Here is a 16,642-nt window from a genome sequence, read left to right as displayed (position 1 = left end):
CGAATCCAAGAACACATTAGAAAAATTATCCACTTTTTGCCTTTTGAAACAGAGTATGTGAAACATACTTCAAGTGGATTAGGGTCATCACTGCAAGCATCAGTGACTGTATGGTATTGCCCCAGAAGCTGTTGTAAAAAGAAGCTCTATGCCCTTTATAAGTGATGACTGGCCTACCTTGCTTCAGGGGCTTTGGGAAAAGGAGTTGTTTGCCTTTTAATGGCTTGTTTGTGTTTTTGTTTGTTTGGTTGGTTGGTTGGTTGGTTTATGTGGGGGTCTCACTGTTTAGTCTAGTCTGGCTTAGAATTTATGACAATCCTCCAACCTCAGCCTCTCAAATACTAAAATTAAACTACCTTGCCTTGTTTCTGGTTTTGTGTTTTTGATTCTCCCATCTTTCCCTGTGCTGTTAACAAATGCTCACAGGTAAGTCTGTCCAAGTTGCTCACTCCCACATTCTGTCTTTCAGATTTATTCTCTTTAACTGTAGACTTAAATTTCATCATCTTTAGTGCTATGCTCATCCCAAGGTCATTTATCTGACATCTTCAATTATTCAGAACCCATCATAAGAACCTGAAAGCAAAGCAAGTCCTTGAGCAGCCCAGATAGATGCAGCAATTTCTGAAATGGAATGTGCATGAAGCCTTTTTCCCCTAGGGTGTGTTAGACTGTGAGTGGGGGGTGGGGGCACTCAGCTCTGCTCAGTCTGTGCCTCAGCTGTCCTACACATTTAATCCTGGGCTGCCTGCCCTGGCTTCATGTTTGCTTTAGACGAGATATTTGTTAACACAGTTGGAGTTTATGGAGAAATAATTTCGAACTTCTATATAAAACAGTCATGAAGTTGAATTGGTAAGTCAATTAGGAATTATAAGTAAAGGATTTAGGAAATTAAATCTCAATATCTTCTCAAATTATCCTTAATTTTATATATTTTGAATCCCATTATCCTTCATATATAATTCAGGGTGATCACATGTATAAACTAAAATATTTCCATGTACTTATTTAGCCTGAAATAGATATAATGTAACATTAAAATAAAGTATTTAGAAAGAATATTTTAAAATATTAAAGTGTGTGAGATGAATACCTTAGTTATATTAAACTCTAAAGCTCATTATAGCAACAGAATTCTTAAATGCCTTTTTAATACTGGAGAAATAAGCCTCTGTTTCTAGTCCTCTTAGGAATGAGAAGAGGGAAAATATTAAGGAAAAAACTAGAACACCTAAACCTTAAAGCACTCTGGGTCATTCTTAAAACTTCTCCTCCCAGCTCTGTCTTTCCACTAGTTGTCTATACCCATAGCAACAGGCCCTTGGCACTTTATAACATTCTAGATAATTTGGCTTGTTCACTTTTGTTGAAGAAAGAAAAACCAAAGGGAAGACTTCAAAGGTAACCAGAGATGCAGAATTTGAACTTTCGGGAACTCAGTCTGTGCTTGACTAATTGATTTTTACCCTTGCTGACTTCTGTTCTCTTGGCCCCTAATAATTGTTCCTCCCTTGTGGATATTTAGATGTAATCGGCAACATCACATCATTTTCAATTAAACAAAGCCCAGGGTTGGGAAGGTCTAGCACCACACGGTTTCTATTTTGGGGCAGAGCACTGTGCTGAATTAAAGTAGAGCTGTGTTAATGTCTGGTTTTGCCAGAAACTTTGGCAATGACTAAAACATGTATTTTTTCCTTTTGCTTTTTTTTTAACACATCATGCTCAGTTATTTATGAAAGGAACTCCAGTGTCAAGCATCTCTGAAAATCCCCATAATTATGTAACAGCCACACATGCAGAGGTGCAGGCCCTCTGTCTACGGGAGGGTGAATATGTCATTGCATTATATATAAGCTTGGAGAGCTAGCTAAAATAACCCAGCTCTTACTTGCAAGGTCTGTGCCTGCAGTTTGCAGAAGCGACTGCCAGGCAGATGCCAGTAACTCTGGCCTTCTTCCACAAGGTGTGGACAGCCAGAAAGAGAGGGAGGTGATAACATTCGTCTACTGATTTATTAACAAAAAGCTCTTTTTTTAAGTGGCAAATAGGGGCTGGAGAGATGGCTTAGTGATTAGGAGCACGTACTACTCTGCTGGAGAAACTAAGTTGGGTCCCAGCACTCGCAACTGTCTGTAACTCCAGTTCCAGGAGATCTGACACTCACATTAGAAACAAAACAATGACCAAAAAGGGAAAATAGAAAATGGGTGTGGTGGCTCACACCTATTATGTCAGCACTTGGAATGCAAAAGCAGGAGGATTGCAATGAGTTTGAGGCCAGCCTATGCTAGATAGTGAGTTCTAGGCAGGCCTGTGGTACAGTGTGAGACCCTGTCTTTAAAACAATCAGCCATACAGTTGTGGCACAAGCCTTTAATTCTAGCACTCGTGAAGCAGAAGCAGGCAAACCTCTGAATTTGAGACCAGCCTGATCTACAGAGTGAATTCCAAGATAGCCAGGGCTGCACAGAGAAACCCTGTCTTGAAAAACCAAAAAAAAAAAAAAAAAATCAGCCAGGTAGTGGTAGCGCACGCTTTTAATCCCAGCACCCGGGAGGCAGAGGCAGGTGGATCTCTGTGAGTTAGAGGCCAGCCTGGTCTACAAGAGCTAGTTCCAGGACAGGAACCAAAAAATGCTACGGAGAAACCCTGTCTTGAAAAATCAAAAAAAAAATCAACAACAAAGGGATCCCATTAACTTATTGCTGATGATCTGTAAATGAAGCTTAAAAGAAGCATTCATGCCTGAATATGTTTTCTCCTCTAGAGTGTTAGGAAACTGAGGCCTCGGCCCTGACACATAGGTTTTTAGGTGTGAAGTTCAGGTGATATCCTTCCTTTTTCTGTGAGATTTCCCCTAACACAGTAAGCCTGAGGCATGGGGCCCAGTTTGCTTTGCTTTTCCAGCTCTAGCTACTGGCTTATCTTCCTAACATTGATATGCAGAAAAAGAGGGCTATTGTGGGGATGACACATTTGCATGCCGCTTTCCTCTTCGGTCTGCCTTCTTCCCTGTGCTCCTCCTATAGGCAGTCTAAAGTTAGTACCTCTTAAAAATCTCAGATCTCTTTCAGGTTTTCTTAAAGGGCCCAAATTTACCTATCCCGTGACATTTCAAAATCCTTTAAGGAAAGTACAGCCACGTTCCTAAATAAATTCATAATGTCTCTTTTCATCATTGTGGAAATGGATACTTTTCACATTGTTGTGGTGATTAACTGAAGTTCACTCTGGCAAGTGGACTTCACTTAGTACAAATGAACTCAGTATTTCATAGTAGAACAATTGCTTAGCATATACAAGGCATTGAGTTTAGTATGTAGTGCCACGAAGACAACAGCAATGAAGCTTTGTGCTTCATATGGTAGGTGGTAGCCATCTTGTCCTTCTTAGACTCTTGTGGGCCCACTATGTATAGCTTGATGTTTGTATAGTGGAAATATAGTTGGGATACAATGGAAATGGTTTCTATGTTGAAATCAAAGCAGTCTGAAATTCTATTTATTACTTGCATATCTTTGAAATAAGTAAACCTCTTAGTTTCTACTTTCCAGAGTGCAAATTGTGGATACTAACATCTGTCTTGTAGCATTCCTGTAAGAGGTAAAATTACAAAACACAGCAACATAGAGCCTCATCAAAAGGTGACTTTTATTAGCCATTGTAAAGGAGTTGGCTCTTTTTAACCTGTTATACCTAGGGAGTGAACCCTGCTTTACAGGACAGGACACTGATGCTTCAAGGGTAGTGTTTGGCACCAGATCATGTGGTGAGGAGAGGGTGAAGCTGAGTTGTTGGCTTGTGTCTGCCTACAAAAGTTGATTTCCCCTAATACATTTTAGCCTATGAGAATGCTTACAATGTTGGAGTGCCTGCTACTGCATTAGTATGGCTACCCCTTCCCCCAAACAATACAATGATATCAACAAAATTGATGGAGGAGGACTTTTCACAACCTGTTCTTGCTTTTCCAGATCTAGAAGAACCAATGGTTACAGAATATTTTAAAGGGAATACTGTTTGATGAATTCAGTTCCCCCCCCCTTAAGAAATTGCCAACATTCCATATTTTTCTCTACTTAAAGTATGACACAGGTTATTGAGGCTTTGTACTGCATAGGAAGTCAAAAATCACATTAACTATTTAAATTAGAGGGGTTTGAATTAAAATTTTGAAAGTAAATAATTTATGAGATATTTTGGCTAAGGTACTAATAAGATAGAAAGCCTAACTGATTATGAACTTATTGTTTCTTAGGCAACAGGAGGAGGATATGAAAGTGATGATGCATATCAAAACGCCGAACTTTCTTTCTTAGACATTCATAATATTCACGTCATGCGTGAATCTTTAAAAAAAGTGAAAGACATTGTTTATCCCAACATTGAAGAATCTCATTGGTTGTCCAGTTTGGAGTCTACTCATTGGTTAGAACATATCAAGGCAAGTATACTTTAAAAATATTTGCAGCTTATAAAAGAGTACTTATTTTGAAGAAAATGAAATTTTTCCTCAAATATTCAAAAATTACACGTGGAAAAAAGAACTGCAGTAGAAGATTCTTGATTTTTTTTTATAATTTGCTTGCGTGAATTGAAGATTTCACATTGTTCTCTCTTATGTTTAGAGTCTATAGAGCTTTCTTTTCTAATCTTGTCAGTAGTAAATAGTCTCATTTAGGTTTATTTACAAATAGCCCATTTACTATCCTACTTTTATTAGGTATATCATTCATCTGTAGAGGGAGCTGCGGGCTGCATTCCTGCCATCCAGCTCCCGGCCGCCTGGCTAGCTTATGCCCCAAAATAACAACACACAGACTGTATTCATATAAACACTGCTTGGCCCATTTCTATTAATGTGTGTAGCACCCCAAGGTGCGCTTATGGGGAAGATTCTAGCCTATGTCCATCCTGGGTCAGAGCTTCATCACGTCTGCCTCAGAGAGCAGAGCTATGGCATCTGTCCGAGGCGTCTTACCTCACTTTCGCAGCTCCCTCTACACTCATCAACCTAGACAGAGGTGCCTTTTGTTGTTGTTGTTTTCATTTTAACAATTTATTAATAACTTATTTTATTGTTTTTTTGGGGGGGGTGGTTTTCAAGACAAAGTTTCTCTGTGTAGCTTTGGCTATCCTGAACTCACTCTGTAGACCAGGCTGGCCTCAAAATCACAGAGATCCACCTGCATCTGCCTCCTGAGTGCTGAAGTTAAAGGCGTGCACCATCACCCAGCTAATGATTAATTTTAAAGAATAGGTTTTGCATTTTGATTACATTCAATTGTTTGTCCTGATAGAAGCATAAAAACTCTCTTTTTGAGGCACAAGTATGTAGACATCATTTCCTGGCCACTCAGGCCCAAGTAATCACACAGAAACTATATTAGTTACAACTCTGTTTGGCCAATGACTCTCACATATTCCTACCTAGCTCTTACATCTTAAATTAACCCATTTTTATCAATCTATGTATCACCACTAGGCTGTAGCCTTCTAGTAAGGTTCTGGCGTGTCCTTTTTCATCAGCTACATGGCTTCTCCTTGACTCTTCTCTCTCTCTCTCTCTCTCTCTCTCTCTCTCTCTCTCTCTCTCTCTGTCTCAGAGAGAGAGATTTCCCACCTGGCTTTGTTCCACTAAGCCATTGGCCCAAACAGCTCTATTCATTAAGCAGTGGTAATAAAACATATTGACAGCATACTGAGGAGAATCCCACATCATCTCCCCTTTTCTATCTAGTTAAAAAGGAAGGTTTTAACTTTAACATAGTAAAATTACATATGGCAAAACAGTTACCAAGAAAAAGAAAAAATTACAGTCATAATATTTAGTCCATTTGCATTTGGCAAATTAAGGAAAATACTCTATCATTTTATTTTGTGAGTTTAAAGTTTTATGTCTAATTATCTTCTATCATAACTAAGGAAAACTTTAATTATATGTAGCAATTAACTCTGTCAAAGACCACAGAAGGATATACTATTACCTAAGTTAACAGGAAGTTCATTGTAAGTAACTTCCAAAACTCCAGAAAGGACAGAGATATCTTGCTGCCTGGACAGTTGTAGTGAGGAGCTGCGGGCTGCATCCCGCAGCCCAGCTCCCAGCCACTTGGCTAGCTTATACCCCGAAATAACAACACACAAATTGTATTCATTTAAACACTGCGTGGCCCATTATTTCTAGCCTCTTATTGGCTAACTCTCACATCTTGATTAACCCATTTTTAATAATCTGTGTAGCACCACGAGACTGTGGCTTACCAGCAAGATTCTAACCTATGTCCGTCTTGGGCCGGAGAATCATGACGTTTGCCTGACTCTGCTTCTTTCTCCCAGCATTCTGTTCTGTCTTCCCCGCCTACCTATGTTCTGTCCTATCAGGCCAAGCAGTTTTCTTTATTAATTAACCAATGAAAGCAACAGATAGATAGAAGACCCTCCTACATCAGACAATCACTCAAAGTTCTGTAACATAGGGGCACCCATCTTTAGCCTACAGGCCCATAAGTATCCAGCAGACTTTTCAGTGAAGCAGGAAATTTGAAGATCTGCCTATACTGGTAGTTTGTCAGTCACAGTGTTTTTTTTTTATGTCCTGCAGAATGTCTGGCAGACTCTTTCATGAAGCAGGAAGGACCATCCCATCTTTTGGAAAGTTTAGCAGTCACTTTTCTGTGGGTCCTTCATATCCAATTCATACAGCATTACCATCAAATAGTCCAGGAAAGAGCAGTTCCTTACCCAAATGGCTAATCTTGCCACAATGACAGTAAACTCCATAAGGAGTTTCTTCAGTGTCCATCATCCTCTTAAGTAATTGGTGCTGCCAGAAGTAGACATGTCTCATTGTCAAGAAAAGCCTAAGTTCTCAAAACATTTTAAATGCCATATTCTGTATGTCTTTGAAATATTAGAAGAATGTCTATCCATCTGAAATATATCTCTGTACATCTAGAAAACCTATCATGATTACAAGTTTGGCTGTTATAAATAACTACCTATTAATCTGCAATTTTTAATTATACATTACATTTTTAAATGAGTTTTAAATTAACCAATGGTAATAAAGCATATTTATAGCATACAGAGGGGATTCCCACATCACAAGTATTAGGAACTATGTTAGTGGACTATTACTTTTGGAAACCATGTAGTTTTATAAACATGCCAACCAAAAGCATATTTTAAGCAGGTGAATTATTAAGATATATTGTTCTCTAGTGAAATTATGCTTTCCAACTTGACAGAAATTGTATTTTTTATTTTTCCTGTCTAATTTTCATTTCTCTCAATATATCATCGCCATAAAATGAATTATAAAACAATTAATTGTGGTCTCTAACTATATTGTAGTATCCTGAATGGGACTCTAGAAACAATAGGGCCATTAGGTTAAGAACTAAGGAAATGTGGGCAGGAGAGATGGTTAAGTGAATAAGAGCATAGACTGCCCTTCCAGAGGACCTGAGTTTGATTCCCATCTCCTATGATGGCTCACAACTCTCTATAAATCCAGTTTCAGGGGAATCTGATGTCCTCTTCTGACCTCTGCATGTGCAGGTAAACACATTATACAAAGATATACAGGCAAGCAAAATACCCATACATATAAAGTAAATAAATATTTTCAAAGAAATCCTAAGGAAATGTGAATAAAGAATGGACTTTTAAAGCAATAAACTTAAAGATAAATTTCTTAGTAAGTAATATTGTATCAATATAGGTTTCTTAGTTGTGGAAAATATCCCTTGAAATGATGCTAAGAAGGGAAAGTGGGTTAGGTATCTTGGAACCTTCTGCAGTACCTTCACAGCTTTCCTTTGTTGCTGAAATTTAAAATACATTTTTAAATAGCACAGTTTTAATGCAGATCATTATGGTAGAAGCTGTGAAAGAAAAAAGAGCCCTTTAAGAAGGTGGCTAGATGGTCGAAGAAGTTAAGGATAAAAGGAAATATCGTATTCTAAGATACTGTGTTTTCAGTTCAGAGTAGGCCTTTATAGCAAAGTCAGCTGAAAAAGCAGACTTGCCCTAGTCCTTCCAGAAAGCAGAGTGATGGGGGAATCTATTTTAAAGAATACAGCTGAGGTGAGCACTCATAAACTGCTGTAGGCGAGTCCAAGTTGACAAGAATGGTTTAATGTTTTAATTTATTTGCAAGGGTTTTTTTAAATAATAAAGTTTCTAAAACTAAGAAATAGTTTTAAGTGAGAATGGTCTAGCAAAGGATCTGGGAGAAGCCAGGCAGGCAGGGCCTTGACTGTCAAATACTGGGAAGAATTCTCAGGGTTTGGGTAATAGTTTGGCAATGCAGCGAACTGTTCTAGGGGTTGATTATGTAATTGATACAAGAGAAAAGAATGTGAAGTTAGAAAAAGAAGATTCAAAATAGTAGTGTCAATACAAGGATGCAAAGGCTACTAAAAGACAAGATACAAGTTGCTTCTTATGCAGAGCCTGTGGTATGTTGTGGTTAAGTAGATGTAAGAGCTTCAGAATTGAAGACAGCCACAAGGAGGGTACACCCACCTGCCTGAGAAAAATCATGCTTCCATTTTCAGTTGAAGGGCATTCCTGACTAGGCTTAAGAGAAACACCATGCTTTGGAGGTAGTGGCATGCCATTCTCTGGTGCAGTGTGTCAAGCAGGTTCTCTTGTAAAGTGGAACTCAAGATAGAAACTTGGAACTGGCATGTGAGCTTGGGAGTCAGTGGTTGAGTGCTAAACTTAGGCTGAGCCCCTTATCAAGTATGCTGAGAGGTGCTTCATATCAGGGGAAGATCAGAAGACTTGGAATGGAGCCCCAGTCAGGTTTGAAATCGGCAGAGAAGAAAAGTGAGATTCAGTGAAATCATTCCCAAAGAGAGATATCAAGAGCTTCAAAGATGTTAGAATGTCTAGAAAAAGCACAAGAGGGTATGCATCTATGGGTGGCTGGCAATGTCATGGGGGTGAGAGTTGGAAATTACAGTGATGATATAAATTATTTTTGCAGCTCTGGATAAGGGCTGGAAAGACATATCAGTGACTAGAGTACTTGACACACAAGTGTGAGGACTGGAATTTTGATCCTCAGAACCCATATAAATGCCAAAGTGGGTGTGGCAACCTACCTGCCTGTAACTCTAGTTCTCTGAAAGGTGAAAAAGGAACTCTTCAAAACAGGCTGGCTAGCCAGACTAGCCATATTGATGAGCTCTGGGATAGATTGAAAGCCCCTGCCTCAGTGAATAAAAAAAGAATAATTGGGGGAGGCCCCAATGTCAACCTTTTGACCTACACAAACACCTGAACACACACACACACACACACGAGGCACACACACATGCGTGTCAGCCAAAAAAAAAGCTAGATAAAAGAGAAAGGAGTGGAGAGTTGTGTGATTATAAGAAAGGCTTTCAAGTCATAGGATGCTTCAGCCTGCTTTCAGAAAACTTGGGTATTTTATTAAGAAAAAAAACCACAATTCTGAAAGTTTAGTATATTGTAATTTTTATATTAGTGAAAAGCCATTGAAAATAATCTGCCTGTAGAAGAAGAGTTATATCTATATAATGAAATGTTGTACAGTCATGAAGTAAAGCATGTATGGTGGTTGCTAATAGCATTAGGAAATGCTCCAAAGCCCAATTAAAAAATTCAGCAGAATATAGAAGGATGTCTCCCAACTTTTGCTTTCTGCATTCTTTCAGCAAAGTAAAAATATTTTCTTAATTAAAATTTTTTTTAGAGAAATAGGGGAAGGCAGGAGGGAGGAGAAAGAGGGAGGAAGGGCAAGAGGGAGAGAAAATGAATGGATGCATGCAGACATGTATTAGAGACCTTAAGAAGGTAGCAGAAAGAAGAAAGAAAGGCTGGTTGAAAGTCCAAATGGTTCATTGTCTTGGGTGTCTGGGGAAGTCATGAAGCAAGGCTGTGTGGGAAAGATGATGTATAGAAGTTAGGACGCTATGGAATGTAGAAAATACGGAAGATCACTATCAGACTATCATTTTGTCCCTAATGAGAGGGATTCAAAACTAGTGACAGAAATTATCACTGTTCTTCACATGAGCAGTGTAGCAGTGAGAAGCCTGAGGAGCCCATGTGGGCACGTGTAAGAGCATCCACCCCAGAGTTTCTCACCCAGCAGATACAACCTAGCAGGTTAGGACAGTAGAGCAGGTGCTACTGAACTTAGTCTTGCAGATTAGGTGCGACACTTGAGCTGTATTTTCTCTCTGAGGGCTGAGGAAAAACTATTCTTGTATCTTCTCAGCTTCTCATGACCACTTAATAAATTCCTTGGTACCAGCCAGAACTACTGGCCAGACCCTGCAGCTTTCTCTCTAACACAAGAGTGCCCAATTATTTGTTCTCGGTGGTTTCGTTTTGAAAACCAGATTTTGTTTTATTAGATAATTGCAGTTACTCCAAGTCAGAGTGATTTTGGGATTTCATAATTAGAAAACATCTAGAATTTTCTAAAATAATTTTCTTTTTATTGTAAGTGAGAAGCACATCTTGGGGGAGAGCTGCCCTCTACAGTGTGCTGGAACCCCAACTTCATTAAGTTGCACTCCAGTAATCTAAAATGTTAGCCCTGCTTCTCAGCAGCACTTTCTGCAGAAGTACCTCAAGTTAAAACTGCAAACAGGATTGCAGGGAGTCATTTCAGGGACACTCACTTCTGCACTGGTGCTTTTGAGAATCTGCCATCCTTTGGTCCCCTAACTTTTTTCTTGTTCGCTTTTCTCTCATGAGTTCATGTAAAAGTACTAAGCTTTTATCTTTTCTGTTTGTCAGATGGTTCACATGAGCAAGCTTGTCCTTAAATACATTTCAGTGAATTTTTTCACTGTCTTTGAATTAGTTAAAGTGACCATAGTACATTCTAAGCATGGTGTTAGAATTTGAGGTGCTCCATGGCATAAACCTTAGAAAATCAGCTCAAGGGTCAACAAGATGGCTCAGCAGCTAAAATGCATGCCATTCAAGCCTGGCGACCAGAGTCAGTCCCCAAAATACATATACAGGTAGAAGGAGATAACAGACTCTACATAGTTTTCCTGCATGAATGAAGTCATACAGAAATATGCACAGGATAGTATGTTTTTAAAATCAGCTCAGAGTTAAGCACTTGGGAAGATACAAGCCTCAAACAATACTAGAAGGAATGTGGGGTTGTATAGCTATTTTCCTTAAAATTTGTTTCTTTAAATAGGCATATTTTTTTTACCTTGAGCATACATGTGCCATATGGCCCTGTGATTTCACTTACAGATTTCACTTACTGTGTTTATGTAAGAAGAAAGAAAGTGGTATGTCCATGTCCAATCAAAAACTGAGAATGCAAAAGTCCACAATAGCATGGTTTGTAGTATACAGATGCTAGAAACTACCAGATTTCTTTCAGCTGAAGAATGGACAATTAGCTATTCATACTATAGAATATCACTTGTTCATGCAAAGGACTGGAGCACTGAAAAGAATCTCAGAGCATCCGAATGTGATCTCTACACACAGCACAGAGAGCTCCCCAGGATCCTGTAGTTCCTGATGTTCTGGTTTGTGATGTTCATTGACCTTTGAAATCAGGACTTGGGCTAGAGTGAAGATGGATAGTGCTTTGACATTGGACCAGTACCAGTGCTCCCTGCTGCCCTCTGCTACTGACTTGTATATTTTTCTCTGCAGCTTGTTCTAACAGGAGCCATTCAAGTTGCAGACAAAGTTTCTTCAGGGAAGAGCTCAGTGCTTGTGCACTGCAGTGACGGGTGGGACAGGACTGCTCAGTTGACATCCCTGGCCATGCTGATGCTGGACAGTTTCTACAGGACTATTGAAGGCTTTGAAATATTGGTACAGAAAGAGTGGATAAGTTTTGGACATAAATTTGCATCTGTAAGTAAACACTAAAGCTGTCCTTTTAAATCAGCTGGGATTTTAGGAACTGTTTTTGTACTGTTTCTTAAGGTCTGACATGAAAGTCTGAGGAGTGGCCAAGCAAGGTGGCATTTATCTTTAATCGCAGCATTGAGGAGGTTAGAAGATCTCAGTGAGTTCAAGGCCATCCAGGTCTATATAGCAAGTTCCAAGAGAGCCAGGGTTACATTTGCCTTCTCTCAAAAAAAATCTGAGGAATAAAATTGAAAATTACTTGACAATTTGAAAGCTATGACACCTTGGGCTAATGGAAGACGTTTTAGGGTTGATCCATCATTCCTATTTCTAGTTAGAACAAAAGTAATGTAATGAAGTCTGCAAAGAAATGTATAAACTGAAACTTGGGAGGCTTAGACGGATAGGAAGGTTGTTGTAAGTGCCTGCCAAGGCTACCCAGTGAGTGCCAGGCAAGAATACCCAGTTACTTCCATGCCTAGGCTTCCCCGTGAGTTCCTGCCTAGGCTACTTAGTAAGTTCTAGGAATAGGCTACAAAGTGATTTCTCGGCCTCGGCTACCCAACGAATTTCAGCCATGGCTATTCATCGAGTTCCAGGCCTAGGCTGCTCAGTTATTTCTACCCAAGGTTACCCAATGAATTCCAGGCCTAGGCTACTAAGTGAGTTGCAGGTCTGGGCTACCCAATGAGTTCTAGCCATGGCTATCCAGTGAGTTCCAGGCCTATGTTTTCAAGTGAGTTCCAACTGAGGCTTCTCAGTGAAAATCCTTGTCCAGGCTACCCAGTGTGTTCCAGCGGAGGGTACCCAGTGATTTCCCGCCAAGGCTATCCAGTGTGTTCCATGCCTTGGCTGCCCAGTGAGATCTCTCCAAGTCTCCCCAGTGAGTTCCAGTCAGTGCTACCCAGTGAGCTACAGCCAGTGCTCCCCAGTGAGTTCTAAACCTAGGCTGGCTACATAGTGAGTTCCAGCCAAGGCTACCCAGTGAGTTCTAGCCAGGGCTACACAGTGTGTTCCAGGCCAAGGCTGCCCAGTGAGTTTCAGCCAATACTACCTGGTGATTTCTAGGCCTAGACCACCCAGTGAGTCTCAGCCTAGGCTAAGTTACCCAATGAATTCCTGGCAAAGTTACCCAGTGAGTTCCAAGCCTGTGTTACCCAATATGTTTCAGCCAAGTTTACCCTGTGAGTTTCAAGCCTAGGTTACCCAGTGTGTTCCAGGCAGGTGTAGGCTATAAAGCAAGAATTGTCTCAGAAAAGAAAAACTAAAGAAATGTTTAAATTAAAATTTCATAAAAGAAGGAAGCTAGGATGACAATTGTCTCTGGACTAATGGCAGCTTTTTACTTGAGGCTTTTTGTTATTCTCTGATGCACATTTTTAATCAAGGAAACCCATTGCAATTCATATTCTTAGGTCTCATTTCCAGGTACCCTTTGAATGAGCATCTTTTTAGAAGATTTATTTGTTTTCTGTCAGGGGAGGTGTTTGGTCTGCATAATTGTTTGTGCACCACATAGATGCAGTGTTCTTGAAAGCCAGAAGAGGGCAGCAGATTCCGGAGTACTGGGGTTAAACTGGTTGTTAGCCCCGCTGAGTGCTGGGATTAAACTGGTTGTTAGCCCCGCTGAGTGCTAGGAAGTGAGCCTGAGTGGTCTGCAAGAGCAACCAGTGCTCCTAACTGCTGAACCATCTCGCCTTGACCCAGCTCCATGCTGCTTCTCAGAGAGTACATATATAATACTAATAGAAATGCTATTTGATCTGTTCTGTCCTTCATCCAAAGCTCACAAATGGGTTGAATAACATTTTCAAGTGGAAGTGGTTACTGTTTAATAAAGATGTTGTGATGGGTTTGTTTTGGTTGTAGCAGAGGAAGGCATTTTAATTATAATAACTGTATTTGGGGCACGATTTCCAACCTTGGATTGTCCAGGCATCTAGAACATCCAGTCACCTACACCTGCAGCTGTCTGGGACCTGTACAACATTCCAATCATATGAAATAATTGTAACAGTTATATAGGTTGATGGTGCTGTGCTAGTTTTCATTGTTTTATGTGTATTTGCAGTGTGCTAGTATGTGTAAATGCACATGACTGTGTGGGTGTATATACATGCATGTACACACACTTATGGAAGCCAGAGGTCAGCCTCAGGTGTCACTCCTCAGGAGTTAGCCTTCTTTTTTATTAAGTAGGGTCTATTTCAGGGACATAGAACTTTTTGCTTGAGCTAGGTTGACTCCAGTGAGCCCCAAGGATCCTCCTGTCTCTACTGTCCAGCTCTTGTGTTGCCATACCAGTTGCGTTGGTTGGTTGGTTGGTTGGTTGGTTGGTTGGTTGGTTGGTTGGTTGGTTGGTTGGTCGGTCAGTCGGTTGGTTGATTTTGCCATGAATAATAGAGATTAAACTCAGGTCCTTGTGCTTGCACAACTAGCTCTTAATTGACTAAATTCCTCCTCCAGCCCCTCACTGAATTGTCTTAATTCGATAGTGAAATGGCTCAGGTGCTTCCCATCAGGCCTAATGACATGAGTTCAGTCCTAGGTACTCACTTTCTAGAAGGACAGAGTGAACCCTTGAAAGTTGATCTCTGACTTCCATGCACATGTAGGAGTTGTGCACATACATACACCAAACACACAAGTAAATGTAATCTTTAAAATTGCCATTATTATGAAATCATCTGTTGTTTCTCTGTATTTCCATGGCAACACACAAAGTTTACTGTCTGACGAGCTTGGCATTTAGAAGTCAGGTTGCTGAGTTGCATTGTGGCATTTTGTAAGTTATATACTTTCTCTGTTTTGTACCTGTGAATTAAATCATCTTCATCAATTCATTCCAGAGAATAGGTCATGGTGATAAAAATCATGCTGATGCTGACCGATCTCCTATTTTCCTCCAGTTTATTGACTGTGTCTGGCAGATGTCAAAACAGGTAAGAATATGTGGAATGAATATACTCTTAATGTTTAAATAGTGTATTATAACATCTGAAGTTTGCCTATAAAATAATGCAGGGCAGAAATAGAAATGAAACAGGCCTGGCTATGAACGAATCGTGATTGAATCCCAGCAATGGAGACATAGAAATACAATTTTAATTACTACCACTATGTATGTTTGTAATACCCCACATAAAATTTATAAAAGTAAGTTTTCACTGGATTACCTATTCTAATGGAAGGTCAGCAGGACTGACAGTGCCCTGGCATTTCTGTGCCTGCTAACCTGTAATACTTTATACACTGTACTTTTGGCCATTTTTCCTTTTTCTTCCTTGAATTGATACATATTAAAGTGTGTTACTCTTATATGAAGTGCAAAAGAAAAAAAAAGAAAAATCCTCTGCTATGTGTACAAATGGCAGTTTCTGCTGGCCTTTCCAGAGTTCTGCAGTGTGGCAGCATTTAGTCACTCTTCCTACCCATCTGTGCTTCTTTTCTTCCCATAATGTATATATGTATTTGTGTGTTTCTTTTAATTCAAAGTGAACAATATTACACCATAAATTCTTACTTTGATACTCTGGTTTGGTAGAAACAATGCATTTTTTCTTCCTTGAAAGAACAGACTATTTTTCACGTTCTGCTTGTTTGTTTGTTCTTATCTAGTTCCCCACAGCTTTTGAGTTCAATGAACGCTTTTTGATTACGATCTTGGATCATCTGTATAGCTGTCGATTTGGTACTTTCTTATTTAACTGTGAATCAGCTCGAGAAAAACAGGTAAGCAAAACACTAATGGTTTTTGTGAAGGCTTTACAAAGTGACTCTAGGAAGAATATGAAAGACTGGTGCTTCCCTGAGGAGTAGGGGTGATTTTAAGGTATACAAGTTTCCCCTGTGGGGCTGCAGCGAAAGTAATGTAAAAGGATATTTAAAATTTATTCTTTGAGAATTTCAGCTAACATATTTTGATACTACTCTTTCCAGTCCTCCAGATCCTTCCAGTTCTTACACCCTCCCTTACCCATCTCACTTGATAGTCTTTCTCTCTTCAAAATGAAGGAGGGAGGGATGGGGGGAGGGAGAGAGGAAAAAAATGGCTACTAAAAACATGGGACCCTGGGTCACAGTCCATTGATGAAAACTGATGTTTCCCTTTCCCAACAGCTATCATTTTAAAATACCTTCTTGGTGAGGGGTGGCAATTTGTGTGCACTTCTTTCTGGGCTTTTGTCTGACTTGAAGTTGTGCAGTTGTCCACCGCGTCACAGTCTCTTGGACTTCATATGTATCTGGAACTTGCTGTTTCACGGAAGTCATTCACCAACACTGCTCCTTATAGACATTCCACATACTCTTCTGCATAGACTCCTGAGCTTGGAATGGGGGATTTGATAAAAACATCCGATTTGGGGCCAAATACTCCAAAATCTCTCCCTGTATATACTTTGTGCAGTTATGAGTCTCTGTTAATTACCGTCTACAGCAAGAAGCAGCTTCTGTGGTATGAGCTGAGTGCTCACTGATCTTTAGATTTAGCAATGTGTCATAAGACATAATTTTATTGTTATATTTATTTAGGAGACTAAGAGTAGTAGGTTTTTCCCTGGGCCCATGACCTATGTATGCTTAGGTTCTTGGCCTCATTAAAAATTACAGTTATGGGTTACAACTTTAACTTAAGTCCAGTTAAAAAGTGGAAGGGGGGGCTGGAGAGATGGCTCAGAGGTTAAGAGCATTGCCTGCTCTTCCAGAGGTCCTGAGTTCAATTCCCAGCAACCACATGGTGGCTCACAACCAT

The 16,642-nt window shown here is 39.8% G+C and overlaps 1 protein-coding gene across 2 annotated transcripts in view; it reads left to right on the top strand.

Annotated features, from left to right (window-relative positions):
• The window catches only part of Mtm1 (myotubularin 1), a 139,240-nt gene that overhangs the window by 91,394 nt on the left and 31,204 nt on the right, over positions 1 to 16,642 (top strand). For both annotated transcript variants that reach the window (XM_005369183.3, XM_026777088.1), the window contains 4 exons: positions 4,265 to 4,450; positions 11,686 to 11,892; positions 14,739 to 14,831; positions 15,508 to 15,621. In XM_005369183.3, the coding sequence (XP_005369240.1) occupies positions 4,265 to 4,450; positions 11,686 to 11,892; positions 14,739 to 14,831; positions 15,508 to 15,621 (600 nt within the window). The remainder of the gene's footprint in view (positions 1 to 4,264; positions 4,451 to 11,685; positions 11,893 to 14,738; positions 14,832 to 15,507; positions 15,622 to 16,642) is intronic.

This window comes from Microtus ochrogaster, unplaced genomic scaffold, assembly GCF_000317375.1.
Source record: "Microtus ochrogaster isolate Prairie Vole_2 unplaced genomic scaffold, MicOch1.0 UNK45, whole genome shotgun sequence".
In the NCBI taxonomy this organism is placed as follows: domain Eukaryota; kingdom Metazoa; phylum Chordata; class Mammalia; order Rodentia; family Cricetidae; genus Microtus; species Microtus ochrogaster.
This window is presented reverse-complemented; position numbering and strand designations above follow the sequence as displayed.